The 18,961-nt window shown below is 40.9% G+C and overlaps 1 protein-coding gene across 1 annotated transcript; it reads left to right on the top strand.

Moving 5' to 3' along the window:
- Positions 1-2,209: 2,209 nt before the first annotated feature.
- LOC143040994 (uncharacterized) lies at positions 2,210-18,924 on the top strand. The gene is made up of 6 exons (XM_076212504.1): positions 2,210-2,492; positions 2,649-5,109; positions 7,797-7,947; positions 10,843-11,057; positions 13,424-13,535; positions 15,210-18,924. The coding sequence occupies exons 1-6, from the start codon at positions 2,254-2,256 to the stop codon at positions 17,885-17,887; spliced, it is 5,856 nt and encodes a 1,951-aa protein (XP_076068619.1). The 5' UTR covers positions 2,210-2,253; the 3' UTR covers positions 17,888-18,924.
- The last annotated feature ends 37 nt before the right edge of the window (positions 18,925-18,961 follow it).

Genomic DNA, 18,961 nt, shown 5'->3' with positions numbered 1-18,961 from the left:
CAAAGTTTTAAGATTTATTTAGATAAACATCTAGGCAATATGCTGTAATGCCTGCCATTCTACTCCCATCCACCACCCTTTCCTCCCTCTCATCTTGGCTCCTCGTGGATGACGGGTCATCCCTGTATCCCGCCCACCGCCCTGGGTCAGAGGCAATGCACCAAAACACAGCATATCCACAGCAAGGCCGCTTCACTTAATCGGCGACCCACCTCCTTCCCTCTCCGTCTCCTCAAGCAGAAAAATAGAAGACAGAGAGAAATCCCTTCGGGCTGCGTCAAAATATCGTTCACACACAACCACTCCCTAACCCACACTCCGTTTCCACTCACTCCCTTCCTTGCATCACAGTATCTTCTATACACACCCATTCTCCACGCACCCCTATATCCAGCCTCCTCCCTTTCCTGCTCAACAGACATCCCCATCCTGCCCAAAGTCCCTTTTACCCCATCCATCCATCTCATCTTCAGTCGCCTTCTCCTGTTCATGAGAACATAAGAACATAAGAATAAAGGAGACTGCAAGAGACCATAAGGCCTACACTAGGCAGCTCCGTACCATCTACCTCTACCTTCCACACCCCTTTTACTAATCTTTCTTCACTCATTCTCCATTTTCCTTGACCATCTCCAGTCCCTTCTCCATTATTCTCGCCTCTACCTCTCACACCACCCCCATCCATATACACATTGAACAGCCATAGCGATATGACGCATCTCTGACGGAGTTCCACCTTTACCTCAAACCACTCACTCTCTCCATTTCTAAATCTATCACAGGCTTTACTAATCTCAAAAAAAAAATTCTTGACTGCCCTTAACAGCTTTCCCTCAGCCCTAAATATCTGCAAAACCTCCCACAGTACCTTCCTGTCTACTCTGTCATAAGCATTTTAAAATCCATAAAGGTCCAAAAAAAAATCCATCTTTACCTTTTGCTAAATCTTTCTCACATAACTGTCTTAACACAAAAATCCGATCCATGCAACCCCTACCTTTCCTAAATCCATACTCTTCTTCACCATTTACTCCCTCTGTTCCCCTCCTAATCTTCTCAATCAAAAACCTCCCGTAAGCCTTTCCAACAACACTCAACAAACTGAGCCCTCTGAAACTACTACACTCACGTTTGTCAACTTTCCCCTTATAAAGCGGAACTATACAGGTACTCCTTCAGTCCTTCGGCACCCTACCCTCCCTTAGACACACATTAAACAACCTCACTAGCCAATCCACTTTTACTGTACCTCCCTTCTTCCGACACTCCGCATATTACCCACCTAACCAATATGCCTTACCTGCTCTCATCATTTTAATAATTGCTTGCATCCCATTTTTTCTTACCTCTCCTCCATTTTCCTTATCCATCACTGTCATTTTCTTAACGCCTCCCACTGCTACCACTAATCCCTCCCTATCCTCCTCCACATTTAGAAAATCCCCAAAAACCTTTGCCCATCTTCCCCTTACCTCCTCCTCTCTCATTATCATCTGTCCATCTGCACATTTTACCTCTTTTTCTCTACTTGATTCGCTTCCCCTTCCTCTCTTAACTTCCTTCCAAAACATCTTTTATTTACTTTAAAAAAAATCCGTCATACTCCTCCCCTATTTTACATCTGCCCTTCTTTTTACCTCCTTTATTTTATGTTTTGCTTCTCTTCTTTTTTCTTTCTACCTCTCATATGTTTTTTTCGTCCTACTTTGCAACCAGTCCGTAAATGCTCACTTCTCGTCGACAATCTTCTTCACTTCATCATCCCACCACTTACTACTCTTTTTTCTATTCCCTCCCATCCTCCTTATTCCACACACTATATTTGCACACCTTGTTACTCTCTCCATTCCTCCTCCACTCCTACCTCTACTTTATCCTTTATCACCTCCCACACTTCCACATGGAAGTAGGAGGTGTAAAGAGAAAGAGGATGCAATCGAAAGAAACCATAAAATATATATTTTCTAGCCATGGAGTTCCGAAGCGCTTGGGTCGAACGACGTATTCGCCACGTCTGGGATCACTGTCGGCTCGAATACTGCAAATATGTGTGGGCGAAATAATGCAATACACACCTACAATCATAAACTCCACGGGGGGTTGCGACAATAGTCGATACAGTTAGATAAAGAGGGCAATTTTAGAACGTATATGTCTTCATTGATGCCAATTTTATTTACTATTCATAAACAATTACAGATGACTTGGATATGCCAAAGGTAACCTGCCTGACCATGTACCCCCATCCCACCAATGAAGTCCGTCAGTGATCACTCACCTCACCGTGTTTCCTTGCCTCCAAGAAAGATGACCGTAACTCACCACCTTCTCACGAGGGTGGCGACAGTGGTTATTCTGACTTTTTTGTCAGTTGGGGCTTCCTCCATCCGCGACTACCGTGACTATCATCGGCAGCAAGCTCGAGCTTGTCCTCCAAAACATCACCTCTTGCCTTGCACTTGCATCCAAAAGGTCGATGAGATTCACATCATGTAAGTATGGCGCAGTTTTTCGTTTACGAGATGTTATTAATAAGTACACTTTTGCCTGATTTTCTATTAGTTGGATGCATTTTGATGATTCTTTGGAAACTAATAATATTTATCTCATCTTCCACTTAGAACTAATTTCACTCTTTTGTTTTCTAGCTGTGAGAACAGTGACTTAGATAAGATAAACAATGCACTAGAGTTTCTAATGGAAATGACCATCATTATAGAGGAATTACACCTCCAGTTCAACACCATACGATATCTTCCAGCCAGATTCTTTGGATCGCTTCATATCAATAGATTATTTCTCAACAACAACGCATTTGTCCGCATTTCAAGAAATGCTTTCGCTGGGTTGGAATCGTCGATGGAACATCTTTACATCCAAAGTCCAATGCTTCGCGATCTGCCCTTCGACACATTCGATAGTCTGATAAAACTCAAGACCCTCGTCATCGAAAATACCAACATAACCGAGGTTCCTCGAATGTACTCCTTAGACAACCTTGAATATGTGAAAATTGAGGCGTCCAGGATCGCCAACCTTCCATCAAGTGCATTCAGATTGATGCCTAACATGAAGAAAGTACATATATCTCATAGCCGGGTTCGTGAAATCAGCGAACGTGCCCTGGAAGGGCTTGTCAATCTTAAAGAAGCTAATTTTTCAAATAATTATATAAACTGGATCCATCCACGAGCTTTCTGGACTTTAGACGCACTGGAGGAGTTGTCTCTTGCAGGAAACCAACTCTCCGACGTTTCACTGGCTGTTGTGGCAACTCGAGAACTTCGCTCTCTCAGAATTCTTGATCTAGAAAGAAATCAAATCCGTAATCTCACCAAAGGAAGCTTTGTGGAGATGTCATCCGTGGAATCGATCAGACTTGGTAATAATTTCATAAGTCAAATGGAAACTGCGGCTATATTTCGGCTGCCATCCCTGAAGACATTAGATATAAGTGGAAATATGTTGACTCAACTTCATGCCGATAGCTTCGCTGAGTCTCCCAACATAGAAATACTTAATATTGCCAGTAATAATCTCACAGCTGTAGCGGATTTGGATTATTTTGCTCGAACTCTCCCTCGTCTTCAAGTTTTGGACTGTAGTCATAATCTACTGACAGCAGATAGTCCTAGAAAATACGCTGGACATAAGAAGTTGGAAATACTGCACCTAGACTTTAACAACATCACAACTTTAAGGGAAGGAATGTTTATTGATCTTCCTCGTTTAAGAGCCCTTTCTCTGAGTCATAATTTTATCAATAGTGATTTAAAAGGAAAAATCTGGGACTTACCTCAGCTACGTGTTCTTGATCTCTCGTACAATGATATCGGTGTCATTCCTGAAAAGTTCCTAGAAGGATTACCACAAATTAAGAATATTGATCTATCTTTTAATATTATTTCGGGAATACACCACGAAGCATTCACTAAGGTCAAGTTCCTAAGAAATATCAACATTTCCTTCAACAGTTTGGGAGAACTGCCGGGAAATCTTTTCAGTGAGCTTCAGGAAATCAGTGAACTTGACCTGAGTTTTAATCAGTTTATGAACTTAGATGACAAAATATTAAGGGGTCTCTCATCCTTAAAAGTTCTTCACCTCAAAAACAATCAAATTGCTTCCATAGATAGTCTTGCATTTCATGACACAACAGGACTAAGATTCCTTGACTTATCCTCGAACTTTATTCAAGATCTCCCGGCCAAACTGTTCAATTCTTCAGTATCACTGCAATATCTAAGGATGCGTGGGAACGCTATCAAACATATCGTAGATAGTGCTTTGTCAGGCCTAGACGTTCTCGAATATCTTGATCTATCTCATAATCACCTCCAGAATATTGGTCATACGGTCTTTAGAGACTTGACTGATCTATTAGATTTTGACCTCAGCGTCAACTATATCCAAGGCTTGCATGTAAACACCTTTCAAGCCATGAGAAAATTGGAGAGCCTCAATGTGAGCCACAACTATATCACAATTCTAAGTAGCGAACATTTACGCAGTGTTGATAGCCTCCGAATACTAGACCTCACGAACAACTCCCTGACAGATATTGATGACGCTGTGGCAGGATTATCATCGTTGCAAGGACTTTTCCTCAGCCATAACTATATCAACAGCCTTAAAAACATTTCATTTTCGGGTCTTCGTGCGCTCAACGCCCTGCATTTCGATAATAACGGGCTTCAGAGTTTCCAGACAGAGACTTTTTATAACCTCGAATCACTGGTGTACCTCAACCTTGAGAACAACAACTTGGTGGAACTTAATCCTGAGTCATTCAAGTCTTTGGGCGCCCTGAAGGAACTTCGACTTTCTAAAAACCAGATTTCCATCATCAAAGACTTCGCCTTCACCGACCTCTTCACTCTGAGGAGCCTTGAACTTCAAGATAATGTTATTATGGAAATGGGAGACCACTGCTTCGAGAACCTTCCGGTAATCAAACTCCTCAACATCAGTCGCAACGGCCTCCTCCATATTCCTGAGGAACCCCTTGCCGCCCTCACTTCCTTGGATGTCTTGGACCTCAGCTGGAACTATATTGTGGACGTTAAGGATTCTAGTTTTCGTCGTCTGCACTGGCTCACCGTGCTAATGGTATGTAAAGAGATCAGAAAAATACTGTAATCACCAACAAATACTTTCATAAACAACATATGAGGACGATACCTTTATTAGTACAACGTTTCGCTGGTTACAAATTTATCAAGTACATGGCTGTGGACTACCCAGAAACGAAACCCACTCTCGCAGGAACGGTATTTGTGGGAGGGAAGAGAAGTCTGTAGGAAAATTAAAAGATAGTGGTGTATAAAAGGGAGCTATTGCCACTGGGTGCTTTTTAGAGGTATCTATTAGAGTATGTGTTGTGGCTCAGGAGATATGGGTATGAGACCTGGAATTCGAGGCCTGCATCGTGATGTAGAGAAGTTTTTTTCATATTTATTATCAACACCTCAATCAACAAAGTTAGGAAAGAAGTCGGAGGCTTATTCGTAGTGACGGTCAAAAAGATGGAAAGAATTTCAATGGCACTTAAGCTGAAATGAGAAGATGCAGTAGTAGAGAAAGCTAGAAATTAAATAAATTTCAGTAGGAGAGAAAACGTATGTAGCTGTTTGTGCGTGTAGTCCTGTTCCTTGTTTCCAATGAGCTTGTGTGTACGTGCCACGCAGGGAGGGTTGTTGCCTCTATGCGGGTGTACATACAATGGGAAATGTACATCATAATATAATGTATGAGCCATAGCCTTTCCCCCGCCGACGAAACAAGTGTTCTGAAGTAGCGGGGCCGTTTTGCCGGCGAGACTAAGACAAGCATGACTAGAGCGCACAAAATAGATTAACGTATCCAGCGAGGACTGATCTCGGATAGCCAAAGCACCTGTGCTGAGCATCTGTCACCTTTCATCACGCCTGTCGATAGTTCCTGAGCATCTGTTACCTTTCCTCACGCTTGTCGATAGTTCCAGACGGACAGTCCGTGGTACTCAGTCAGACAGGACCCAGCACACCGCGGCACGTCTGGTCACGATCAGTCTAAGATGGTAAAAAGATACATTGACGTTCATTGTTCATCGTATATAACGGTGGATGATGACATGGTTATACACGATTTCTCTTGTATACTGCACGGGGGAGAGGCGCAGCTAACAAGTAGTCTGTACGGTGAGGTCTAGGTGTGATGTGTCGGATCAGGTGTTTGTGTTTGGCGTGCAGTCTTTCTAGATGTCTCATGTGTAGTTTGTGTTTGTGTTGATTGAGTGGACGGATGTAGGCAGCTAGATGTAGAGACAGATGTTGAAATCGGTCCATCGCAAACCCGTGATGAATAGGACTGTGACATTTTTAACCTTCCGATGGCCGTAGTTGTTTTAGGGAAATGTCAGTCCCATGGACTGGCACAGGAGTGGCCTGAATAAAGCTAAGTAAATCGACATTTGGCGGGAGGTGCTGCAGTTTTGAAGAGTTTAAGCCTTCCCAGCACAGCGTTAGATCTCGCTCCCTATCTGCGGAAGTGTGGGGTACAGGTAAGGTCACTGTCCAATGTGCTACTCAACACAGGCTTAATCTTTCACTGGGATGTTTGTGTTGTTTATCTTAAGAGGGGTGTTCGTGATTATTCTGTTGGTTTTCTTGCAACGGAAGCCTTCAGCTTTGTATTTCGACGCGCTGGTCTTCATGCGCCAGTTACACCCATGCATGTGTCCCGTCAACTACATAGTTGTGATACACGTAAATGATATTGAATAAGAACATCCGAGAGAACGGGGGGAGGTCATTGAAGCCTAGAAGAAGTAGAAGAATGCTCCAATGATCTCCCACCTTCCCCCCGATCCTTTTATTCAATCTCAGTTATGTACATCATGACTATGTACTTGATAAAGCTATAACAAGCGAAATGTGCTAATAAGGGCTCCGTCCTTACATGGTGTTTACTCTGATAGACTTGTCGGCAAGTGCCATTTTCATACGAATATAATTGCCAGTACTAATTAACAACAAGAACGAAACGCATGGTGGCCTACATATGTTTGTCACTGATGGGTATTCACATTTGCATTGGTAACATCTAGGTGTGACTAACACATTTGTAAGCACGAGTGGATGTGGTTAATAACAGTGTTAACTTTTTTTTCAGAATGTATATGTAATACAAAAACTTCCTCCGAGTTGGATGACTTTTTCTAGCTGCTGTCGGGGTACTTATTTAATCTCCATGCCCCCTCTTCTGTATAGAAAAGATTATAATTTATACCAATTATACTTTTTTTTTTTCATCCTAGCCACTGCCAATCTGTACTCCATCAACATTAATTTCACATTAACACTCGCATCTTGTATTAGTTTAATGTCATTCTTGTCTGCACAATAATTCAGCCTGTGGTACTGGAACTGCACTACACTATGATACATATACTTCTCCATCGTAACAAGTGTTTTTTCTAGAGCACAGGGAATTTGTAAAGTACGAGTCATGAAGACGTAAAGCCCAATTAGTGACATACACTGACTTGTTCCATTCAATATACATATAGTAAAACAATCGGTACTAGCCGGATGATTTGAGCATATTTAGTGATGAGAAATATCCCAGTCCTCTCTTTAGAACCACAGATGATTAAAATCGCTGAAACTAAGACGAAATTTTGTTATTTCCAGTACCATGGCACACTGATTTGTACATAATCGTATCACATTCCCGGCGCTTCGACAAGTTTGTCATTTCTGGCAAATTATGTGTTTTAATATATGCAAATTACTCCCACAAATCTTATGTTGCAGCTTCACAACAATAATCTATGCCGCTTGTCGGTGAGCGCTTTCGTCAATCAACGAATGCTCCGTGTTCTGCTGCTAAACAAAAACAAATTGGCCCGGATGCCCTGGGACGTCTTTCTTCCTCTTCAGAGCCTCTCTCTCCTCGATATTACAGGTATGACATTTTCGCCTTTTATTTTATGTGAATCAATGAACATGTAGAACAATACCCAGTAGTGGTTACGCAGAAAATAAGAGTAAACTGGAAAAAATTAAATTCTAAGGCACATAATGGACATTTTGCTTTCTCTGATTTTCCTTCTCGTTATTCCTCATTTCATCATTATCTTCTTCTATGTATGTATCTACTGCATGTATGTATGTATGTATGTATGTATGTATGTATGTATGTATGCATGCATGTAATTATGCATGCATGTATGTATGTATGTAAGTATGCATATATGTAAGTATGCATGTATTGTTGAGGCATTGTGACAGGTTGGTAGAGGTGGGTGAGGAAGACATAAATCAGAATCAAAGTTTATTTCTGACTAGTTTCGCACAAATAGGCTTCTTCAGAGAGATAATGTGTTAAAGAGAAAACAAGGCAAACGTATATATACGGGGCACTGTGAGGAACTTTGGAGAGCTCACCCAGGGTCGTCTCTGTATATTGGGAATTTTGTCCTGTTGGCCGTTACATATTTTTTTTTTTTTTTTTTTTTTTTTTTATCTACTCCGGTGGCGTATTGTCCTAGTTGTTGTTGCTATGGCTGCGGTGGTTTTTGTCCATTTAATGTCACCCGTTCTCTGATTTGTATTTTCGTTGGTAGCAATATACAGCGCTTCAAGTACTTTCCTTTTCTGTCTGGTCAAGTTTTCTTCTAGTATTTCTGCTGCCTCCCATTTCGATAAATGACTTTTTTTTATGTGATTAACTAATGCACTAGTGTCGCGATGGTATCTGACATCTGCTCTGTGTTCGCTGAGCCTTTTCTCTAACCTTCTGTGTGTTTCTCCAAAGTAAGAATAACAATCGTTATCTAGTAGCCCCCCTTTCCAAATTCACAGACGAGTTAGGACTAGCATTAAGATCCTCTGGCTTAACCATCGTGAGTGACGCAGGTAAGAAAGTAGGTGACTTGACGAAAAAGAAAAAAAAAAGATCAATATGACAACGGAAGTATTGTTTATAAAATTCCATGTAGTGGTTGTGAACATTCTTACTTTGGAGAAACAACACGCAGAGGGTTAAAGAAAAGGCTCAGCGAACACAGAGCAGATGTCAGATACCATCGCGACACTAGTGCATTAATCACATTAAAGAAAAGTCATTTACCGAAATGGGAGGCAGCAGTAATACTAGAAGAAAACTTAACCAGACAGAAAAGAAAAGTACTTGAAACACTGTATATTGTTGCCAACGAAAATACAAATCAGAGAACGGGTGACATTAAATGGACAAAAACCACCGCAACCATAGCAACAGCAACTAGGACAATACGCCACCGGAGTAGAAACAAAAAACCCTCAGTAACGACTAATAGGACAAAATCCCCAATATACAGAGACGACCCTGGGTGAGCCCTCCAAAGCTCCTCACAGTGCCCCGTATATATACGTTTGCCTTGTTTTCTCATAAACGCATTATTTCTCTGAAGAAGCCTATTTGTGCGAAACTAGTCAGAAATAAACTTGGATTCTGATTTATGTCTTCCTCACCCACCTCTACTGTAATGCATGTATGTATGTATGTATGTATGTATGTATGTATGTATGTATGTATGTATGTATGTATGTATGTATGTATGTATGTATGTATGTATGTATGTATGTATGTATGTATGTATGTATGTACGTATGTACTTATGTACGTATGTATGAAGGTAGGTAGGTAGGTATGTGTGTATGTATGTATTTGTGTGTGTATGTATGCATGCATGCATGTACAATATGTATGTGTGTATGTATACAGAATTCATGGCTGGGGCAAATTGATCGCACCTGTCGAGAGTTGTTTGGAGTGGGAAGGAAGGGTGACTGCATGGGAGCTTGCTCGTAGAGACCGCAGTGACTGACGCCAGAATGTGAGCAAAGTAACGCGCTCCCTGGCGTATGCTCACATTTGATGACGTATATATGCAAGTATTTGGCGACTGAGTCATTGCGTACTCTATCGGGAGATGTCGGCCGGCTAACCTTCGCGAGATTGGGACACATTTGATTTATTTCCTTGACCACTTCCCTCGGATCGTGGCTGGATTGTAGTCGTCGTTCATAATTCAATTATCTCGTTTCTGTGAAGGCGTAATTTTACCCTACGCATCGTATGGGACAAAGACTTGAAACATATGGGGAGACGGGAGGAAGAGAGAAAGAATCTGAATGTTTTTGTGATGAAATATTCGAGAACTACGATAGGTAAGAATGGAACTAGGAATGTGGAAGCGAGGCAGGAAACGGAATTGGAAAAAATATATATCGGATAGTTATATGAAGGAGTGCTGAGGTTTGGACAAATAGAAAGAATGAGTGAGTAAAGGCTTGTTAAAAGTGTATGGAAAAAAACAGAAGTGGAGGGAGTGAGCTTGAGAGAAAGACCGAGACTGTTATGGATGGATAGTATGAAAGCCGGTTCGGATGTACAAGAAATGTCTGTCTAGCAGGGAAGAGAAAAAAGGGATGAGTTGAGGAAGACTGTAAACGGATGAAAGGATGACAATACCCGAAAGTCTTTCATAAATGTGTGGATGAGGAGGAAGGATTATCATATAATGAAACAGGGGAGGTAAACCTGCTCTGACTGTCGGGTCCTACTGCGCAAAAGCTGTACCTCGCTGCACTGCCCTTGACTTGGGTGACATGGCGGGGAACAGTGATGGCCCTTTATTCACGAGATGCTAAGATGGTAAAGGTGTTGAATGGAATTTAATTTGTTTGAAGTGAATGAGTGCTTTGACTTGGCCACTCTCCTTATATCTATGTCTGATTTATACAAGTAGATATTTCCTACAATCATATGAAGAACGAAATACCCTGGTTGTTGACGTGACTTCATCCATTTCAGGCAATCCACTGCAGTGTGACTGCCATGTCGCCTGGTTACATCATCAACTGGCCAATCAGGCAGAACACATATTACAGGACCAAGACCGCGGGCGAACAAAGAAGAATCAGGAAAAGGAATCGATGGAGATCTCAAACACTTTAGACAATCTTGTAATAAGGGAGCCACTTATATGCGAGTCACCTGATGCACTCAGAAACAAAAATCTGATCGAGGTGAGCTGGACTTTCAATATTCTTTAAAGTACTTTCGCAGTGGTTATTTATCATGTCTTATGCCTTAATATTATTGTCTTATGAAGACAAGACATTAAAAAAAATGAGAATCAATGAAACTCTTAAGGACCGTGGTGATGTAATATATATATATATATATATATATATATATATATATATATATATATATATATATATATATATATATATACTGTATATATATATATATATATATATATATACTTTATATATATATATATATATATACTATATATATATGTATATATGTATATATATATATATATATATATATGAGGGGTAAGAGTATATCGGAGGGAAAATGTAAAAGAAAAACAAGTGTAGTATTATTTACAACTGGTTCATAGTGATGGCAGATATCGAAGAAACTGAAGTTGACGACTCGGTGAAACTTGAAGAAGAAATGATTCGTGAATCTGGTGCCTTTTAATCCTGTTCTGAGGACTAGTCAGTCGCTAGGACTTGAATGGAGAGCCTTCTTGGCTATGGTTCGTGGTAGAAATCGTCGATGCGGGTCTGCACAGACGCCGAGGGTAGTGGTCGTGTAGTAACAATCTATTCATTCACAGCTGTTTTTCTGATGCATCTGGAAAATTCTAATGATGGAACTGACAGATGATAGTGGATAGGAAGAGGCACTTTTTTACTCCCTGTGAAATTGATCCTTTTCGGTTCTTCACAAAGGTGAAAGGTGGGTGTTGTCTCTCAGGGATAAAAGTGATAAATCGTAGAGGAGAGACGTTTTTCGACGGCTGGTGCCTGGAGCGTCTCGCAGCTGGGCTGCAACTTTGTCGTCTGCAGTTGGGTTAAGGCGTTATCACATTGGGCTATTTTTCCTCCGACTGTTGGAGCAAATTTGCAACCGGCAGCTTTCGGGAAGGAATCTGATATACTGGAGGAAAATAATCTTCTTCCAGTATATCAAATGACAGTCTATGTATTTTTGTTGCGAAAACAAAATAGTATGTCACGGTGATTTTACGGCGGAAAAAAGTTCTGGAAGTGGGCGGTACCGCCGATTAATCGATAGTTGGAGTAAACATAGCCCAGTGTGATAACACTTCACACACACGTGTGGTAACTTTCGTCGGGAGGATGTATTGAAGAGCTGTGTCATTCTGTGCGTCTGCAGCTGCTGAATCTCATAAATGATGCATTTACGTGTCGGAGCCAGTCCACGACATTGACTGAAGATTGGTAGTCATTTGTTACTCAAACATTCTCCCGAATGTCACTCCAAAGATCAAGTAGTAAGTTAGTTTTTACATGAAGACAAGGTTCTTCTTTGCTGGGGCACGGTGATATATCATTCATATATGAAAGCAAGTCTCGAAAAGATGGTCTCTGTGGGATAAATCACAGTAGAAGAGACAGGGAGATATCTGGAGTAATGGCTGGTTCATAGTACTAACATGGCCCAGAAGAAGCTATAGCTGCCAACTCATCTTTTATCCGTTTTCTACGAGACTTCCCTTGGGGTCACATGCCCTCTTGAGTCAATCAGCTCTCGGGATTCAGCTGCTCAGCTCCAATTGAAGATTGCGGGGGAAGCAGTGTCTCAGTTGTACTGAGCGTGTCTGGTTATCGCGTGGGATGTTTAGACGTCTGGTCGAATCCTGGCATCGCTGCCCAACTCGGAGCAAAGATAAGTTCAGCTTCCTGCCTATCATCACTGCTGTGGTATACCGTGGACATCGTCTCCTGTGTTCATATATGAACTGTTACGGATCACCGGAAAGGTCCAGGTCGGGTACCAGCTCCGCAAACCGTTATAAAAAAAATATGAAATAAGTGAATAGGTAAATAAACAAATAAAAATAGAAAATCCATTTCGAATTGTCACTCCGAGATCCCTTGGCAAGGGATGGTAGAGTTCAAAACAACACTTTCGTGTCCAAAACTGTCGTACTGATTTACTTTAATTTCCTTCAGCCAGACAATAACAAACACAATATTGTTCTTACTAATGGTATTTCTTAGGTAAGATGATTGTCGGGATGATGATGTTAATTACCGAATTTATGTACTCTTACATCCTTATTTGTTCTCAATTTCACTTCTATGGTATAAATTCTGGAAGCAACGATTTTATAATTTTGAGTAATCTTCATACTTTATCAAACAGGAGAAAAGAAAGAGATCAGTTTTTCATTAATTTGGTTCAAATATTTTAACAGTCCAAGATCGTCATTGCGCATTTTTACAATTAATAAATAAATGAATGAATAAATAGATAAATAGATAATAAATGAATAGATAAAAATAGGATAGATGTAAACGCGCATGGAAACTGTACTTCTCTCTGATGCATGAATGGTGTGCTGTAGGTTCGCGTTGAGGAGCTGCTCTGTGTGAACAACGCCCGTGATCAAGAGGACCAAGAAGTGTGCACGCCTCACTTCCTCGATCCTATCCTGTTTAGCGCTCCTGATTCCTCTGGTAAGTGTTCTCAGATGTTTTCAGAAGTGCACGATCTTTGCTATAATATATGAATTTCAGAATTGACAAGGTCAATGCCATAGATTTGATCAGTGTACACACACACACAATATATATATATATATATATATATATATATATATATATATATATATATATATATGTGTGTGTGTGTGTGTGTGTGTGTGTGTGTGTGTGTGTGTGTGTGTGTGTGTGTGTGTGTGTGTGTGTGTGTGTGTGTGTGTGTGTGTGTGTGTGTGTGTGTGTAGACAAAAACTCTTTGTTTTATATTTTTTCATTTGCTATGTAGTGATTTGTATATCTGTGAATCACGTGTTCAAGTTATTTTGCTGCATTTGTATATATATATATATATATATATATATATATATATATATATATATATATATATATATATATATATTTAGGATAAAGGCCATTCGGAATACATGTTCTGTTGAAGGCGACAGCAGTTACAGCATTATTCAGTTTGCAGTTTGCTTTTTCAATTTGGACAGTGTGGTGTTAGTGAAACCTATATACCTGGTAGGTAGGCGACTGCAGTCACCAATATTGCAAGTATATTGGTATACTAGGTTCACTTTTTGAAGTGTATGGAAAGGAGTTGAGAGATTCTTTTCAATTCAGCGTTAGTAGCAGTCCAACTCCTTTCCAACAACGGTTACAAGAAAGAAGAGATAGACGAAGTCATAAGAAGACGACTGGACACGTTCATGGCCCAAGAGACACAAGTGGACAACCACACGACCATCAATTTGTATTATAAAAACGTTATGTCTTCTGCCTATAAACAAGACGAGAAAGTCATGCGGAATGTCATCCAGCGTAATGTTCAACCCACCGATCCCGACACACACATCAAACTCACAATTTATTACAAATCCAAATGAACTTCCAACCTAGTAATGAAGAGCAGCTGTCTCCCACCAACAAATACACTTCAAAAAGTGAACCTAGTATACCTATATACTTGCAATATTGGTGATTGCAGTCGCCTACCTACTAGGTATATAGGTTTCACTACCACCACACTGTCCAAAAGAATCACAGCGCACTTACAGGATGGAGCGATACGCCGCCATAACAACAGGACACATAGCCAAACACTGAGCAGAAAGATGATGGAAGAAAATACAGTAATCCTACACAGTGAACATGACACCAGGAGATTACGAATGACGGAAGCTGTGTATGTTCACAACTTAAAACCTGCCATCAACATCCAACAAATGCCAGTTTCCACTCTTCCTTCAGCTAGAAGCTCACAAGCAACACACGGAGCGCCATAAAGACTTAGACAGACAGCACCCCACGAAGCGCCACCTTCCGCACAAAGGTCACCTCCCCCAGTGCCAACATAAGCCAAATATAATCACCATTTCAACCTAACACAACTGAAGATGGCCGAGTGAAGGCCGAAAGACGTCTCGAGTTATTATGGATTTTAGAAACTTACTTAGTACCCTTGCCTACGAAGATCGGAACACCGTTAGAAAAATTGAAAAAGCAAACTGAATACTGCTGTAACTGCTGTCGATTTCAACAGGATATATATATATATGTGTGTGTGTGTGTGTGTGTACATATAGCTTATATATATATGAACTACATATATAGGTTTCGAATCCGCTAATTCGTCGATTTCTCCTTCAGGAATCAGCTTGGATCCTGGCGTCGTCAATGCACTGCTTCATCTGAGCAACCTTTCTTTACCATTCAACAACTCCTATAAGCTTTCCTTTCTGGAGGAAAACAACCCTACTGATGAATCGCAATCTATCCTTAAAGATTCAAGCACAGAAGATGATGGATTAAAAACCACAACTTCGCCACCTTCCGATTCTTTGCTATCGTCAAGCGACCACGTTACGACTAAGCCTCAAATCGCCACTCATTCCGATTATAATTTTGTCACAGGTGACACACCTACTATCTACGCCGGTTCATCCTCTCACGAAAATGATAACAACAATAGAGGTCACCAGAACGGTCACAAAAATGAAAATTCGGCTGGACTATTCAGTGGCCTCAAACTCCCATCTCTCCCCAACATACTCGAAACCCTTACTAATATAAACTTGCCGAAAATCGGGCTTAACGTCAACTGGGGAGATTTCCCTTCGATAGGTCGTCAAGATTCGGGTGGACCGATTGCGAAGAAGGACTTCGATGTAATTGAGTCCTCGAGAGAACCACATCGAGAAGATCCTTCGTGGGTTTTCCCTCCATCACAAGAGGAAGAAAACATCCCTGCTTTCCCTCCGGCTGCACTTCAGCCAAGTGTGGTAGATGGATTTCAGCAACACTATAGCCAGAAACCCTCTGTTGTTGTTAACGTAGAATCCTTTCCCGAAGAGAACATCGGATACCAACAAAATAACCCTGATCGCAGCCCTGAACTAAAGTATCCTAGTAAAGTACATTTCCCTGGAGAACCTGAATTTTCTGGTCACAAGATAAACGACAAAGTCAGATCTGTAGCGCATGGCGAGGTGATAGTTGTCCCTATTTCTACTGAGAGATGGGTTGACCTCTCTAGTTCTGAAATGCGACAACATGACCTGCATCACCATCCCCAATCCGTTCTTCATGAAGGGTTCAGTCCAAAATCGGGAACATTCCTTTTTCCGGGCCCATCCAGCGGTGATCAGCCAAAACCTCATTCATTTTTCCCCGACCCTTCAGCATATACACCGCCAAGAACTCATTCACAGCATATTACCACTACCAAAACGATGGTGAATCCTGGTCCCCACTTCTTCCCCATGCAGAGTTCTGAAACTGTTAAATTGGATCACTGGTCACATCCTGAAGTCATTCATCCTGATTCAGGTGTATCACACTACCAACCCTCCGATATTTTTCGTCCCGTAATTTCCGAATCATTCCATCCAATATCTGTTGTCAAGCCCCCTCAAGTTGGTGGAGCGATGCTGACATCACCAGTCCCATCGCCTTGGTCACCTCCACATACGCGCACCGAAACCCGTTCCGCCTCTTCCTCTCTTAAAGATTTTTATGAAGATGAACAAGATATGACCTCCTCAGAGAGCAAGGCTTTCGATTCTGGTAGCCTAATGACTAATGAACAAAGAAATGACGTGCTGGGAAAGCCGCTAGATGATGCAACCCAAATGGAAGATCATTTGCTTGACCAGTCTACATATACACAATATGGGACAGAAAGAGAGGATCAACAGAGTGTGGATGTTATAGAGGATGTAAGAGAATTTATTTCAGAAAAAGATTTTGATTTCAACCCACAAAAACTAGATGAGGGTGAAGAATACAATCAACAGTCTGAAGCAACAACGAAACCTTTATCATCGTTGGGAGACGATCACATAAACAATACCTCTATGACACAAGAACAAATAATACCTGACTTTACTAGAGATATGCCTGCAACAACGCAGTTGCCTGTTAATGCAATTCAAGATCCTGATAATCTGAGCAGAAATGATACTAAAGATGACCTTTTGAACTTGCTGAGGGTCTTTTTGTCTTCTACAACCACCCAAGCTTCTGTAACAACTGCGAATGAGGCTGATCTCATTATCTCTCCAGCAAAGGAAACTATAGATCCTGGAGTCCAAGAGCATTCTTCAACTTACCCTCCTAGGGCTCCTCAGCAGACCTTGAGTTTGCCAACTTCACAAACTCCAATTGGACCAAATGACATGATCCCACCTAAGTTAGGAGAGGGTGTGACTCTTGTCAAAGAAGTGCCGAAGGAAGTTCAAGAGGCTCACCAGAAAGTATCTGCTGTAGCTACTATAGAGAATGTTGCAAAACCAAATATAAACCATATGCATCCTTCTTCCCCTGTTCCTGCAAGAGTCTCGCGCTACAGACCGGCAACTGTTGAAAGGACGTGGCAAAGTCCAAACAAACTTACTCCTCAACAAAGCAATAAAGCTTCTCAAGAGAATTTCACTCTTCATAATGCTCCTCTCGGGTGGCAGGAAAAAGGTTACAATGCTGTGGAAATTAGTGACAGCGGCGGCATTCCAACCATTGAACGTGTCACTACCCCATCACATCATGTGCGTGTTCAGGATGCTGAATCATCGGAGGACTTAACTTCAGGGTTCTTGGATACTTCTTACGATCATCCACTGGACGAGAGTAATGCTGAAAAGACGAACGCCAATTCTTCAAATTGGTATTACAGCAATTACTTCCGAGAATATGATCCTTACGCCAGCGTTCCCGTTGGGGGAAACTTACCCCAAAGTTCGGCTTTTTGTATATCCGTTACTAATGTTGTGTTATTGTGCAGTATATTTGTTCCATTATTCCAATCTAACGTTCTCCCTTCTCCACTGTGAGAGTTCTCCCAACAATCATTGTTATTCAGTCACAATCTGGAAACTCGAAGCCATTAAAGGCGTAGAGTTCATTTTTGAGGAATTTTTGGCCTAAAATAAAATTTACAGTTGAATTGTTCTAGAATGTTCAGTTAGAATATTGATATTACCATGGCATCATCGAGACCACAAAAAAATTGAAGTAAAATTATTTTCACAAACATTTTTGAAACTTGCAACCGCGAAAATAATATCTTACATCCCGCCTAATGTCATTTGGTTATAATTTGCTTCCCGTCCTTCTTTTCGGAATATTGTTCTCTCCATTGACGCCACAAATATTAGTTATGCTTGAGGGATGCTGCAGCTTTCACGATCCTGATATAAAACATCACTAACTGTAAATTTGTTGGAATTTTCACATGCAACATGGCAAGTTACATTATGCTTTCCAGATATGGCCTCATATCCTATTATATATTTGATTATTAATTTATATACTGTATGATATAAAGGAAAGGTACTATGATAGGTTGACTCGTGCTAAATCTTTATATTAATTTCGTACTTAAAACGCTAAGTCTGTGTTAGTGGTATATACATTACTGTACATACCCATTGCTTTCTCCCCTTTGCAAAGGGGTCGCCCTCACTTTTCACGGGAGAAAAAATTTAGTCGCCTTTCACGACACGCTTTGGGAACATGGTGGCCGTATTCTTATCCTCTGACACAGAACTATATGAGAAAAGGTAATGCCAAAGGAATGATACAGTAAATTTCTAAGAACAGCAGAAACGAGGGTAAGTTAAATCTAAAGAGTAGCTCAGATTTCTTGGATGAGTGAAAATCTGTCAAGGTGGGGACGCCAGTAATTAATAAAGTATTGACTACATACAGATATACAACCAATACATCTCTATGGAGACGTGTAATTGGTACTAGAAGATGAATAGTGGTCGATCGTCCTCACAATCAAGATGCATAGAATCAGACGCTGCTGTGACATTATTTACCATCCCGTATATATACAACTACACCGATGAAAAGTTGATAATTGCATACACTTATTTGTTATATTAATAAAAAAAAATGTA

Source organism: Oratosquilla oratoria, chromosome 30 (genome assembly GCF_046742065.1).
Source record: "Oratosquilla oratoria isolate Oo_2021 chromosome 30, ASM4674206v1, whole genome shotgun sequence".
Taxonomy (NCBI): domain Eukaryota; kingdom Metazoa; phylum Arthropoda; class Malacostraca; order Stomatopoda; family Squillidae; genus Oratosquilla; species Oratosquilla oratoria.
Note: the sequence above shows the minus strand (reverse complement) of the source record. Positions and strands in the feature narration are given on the sequence as shown.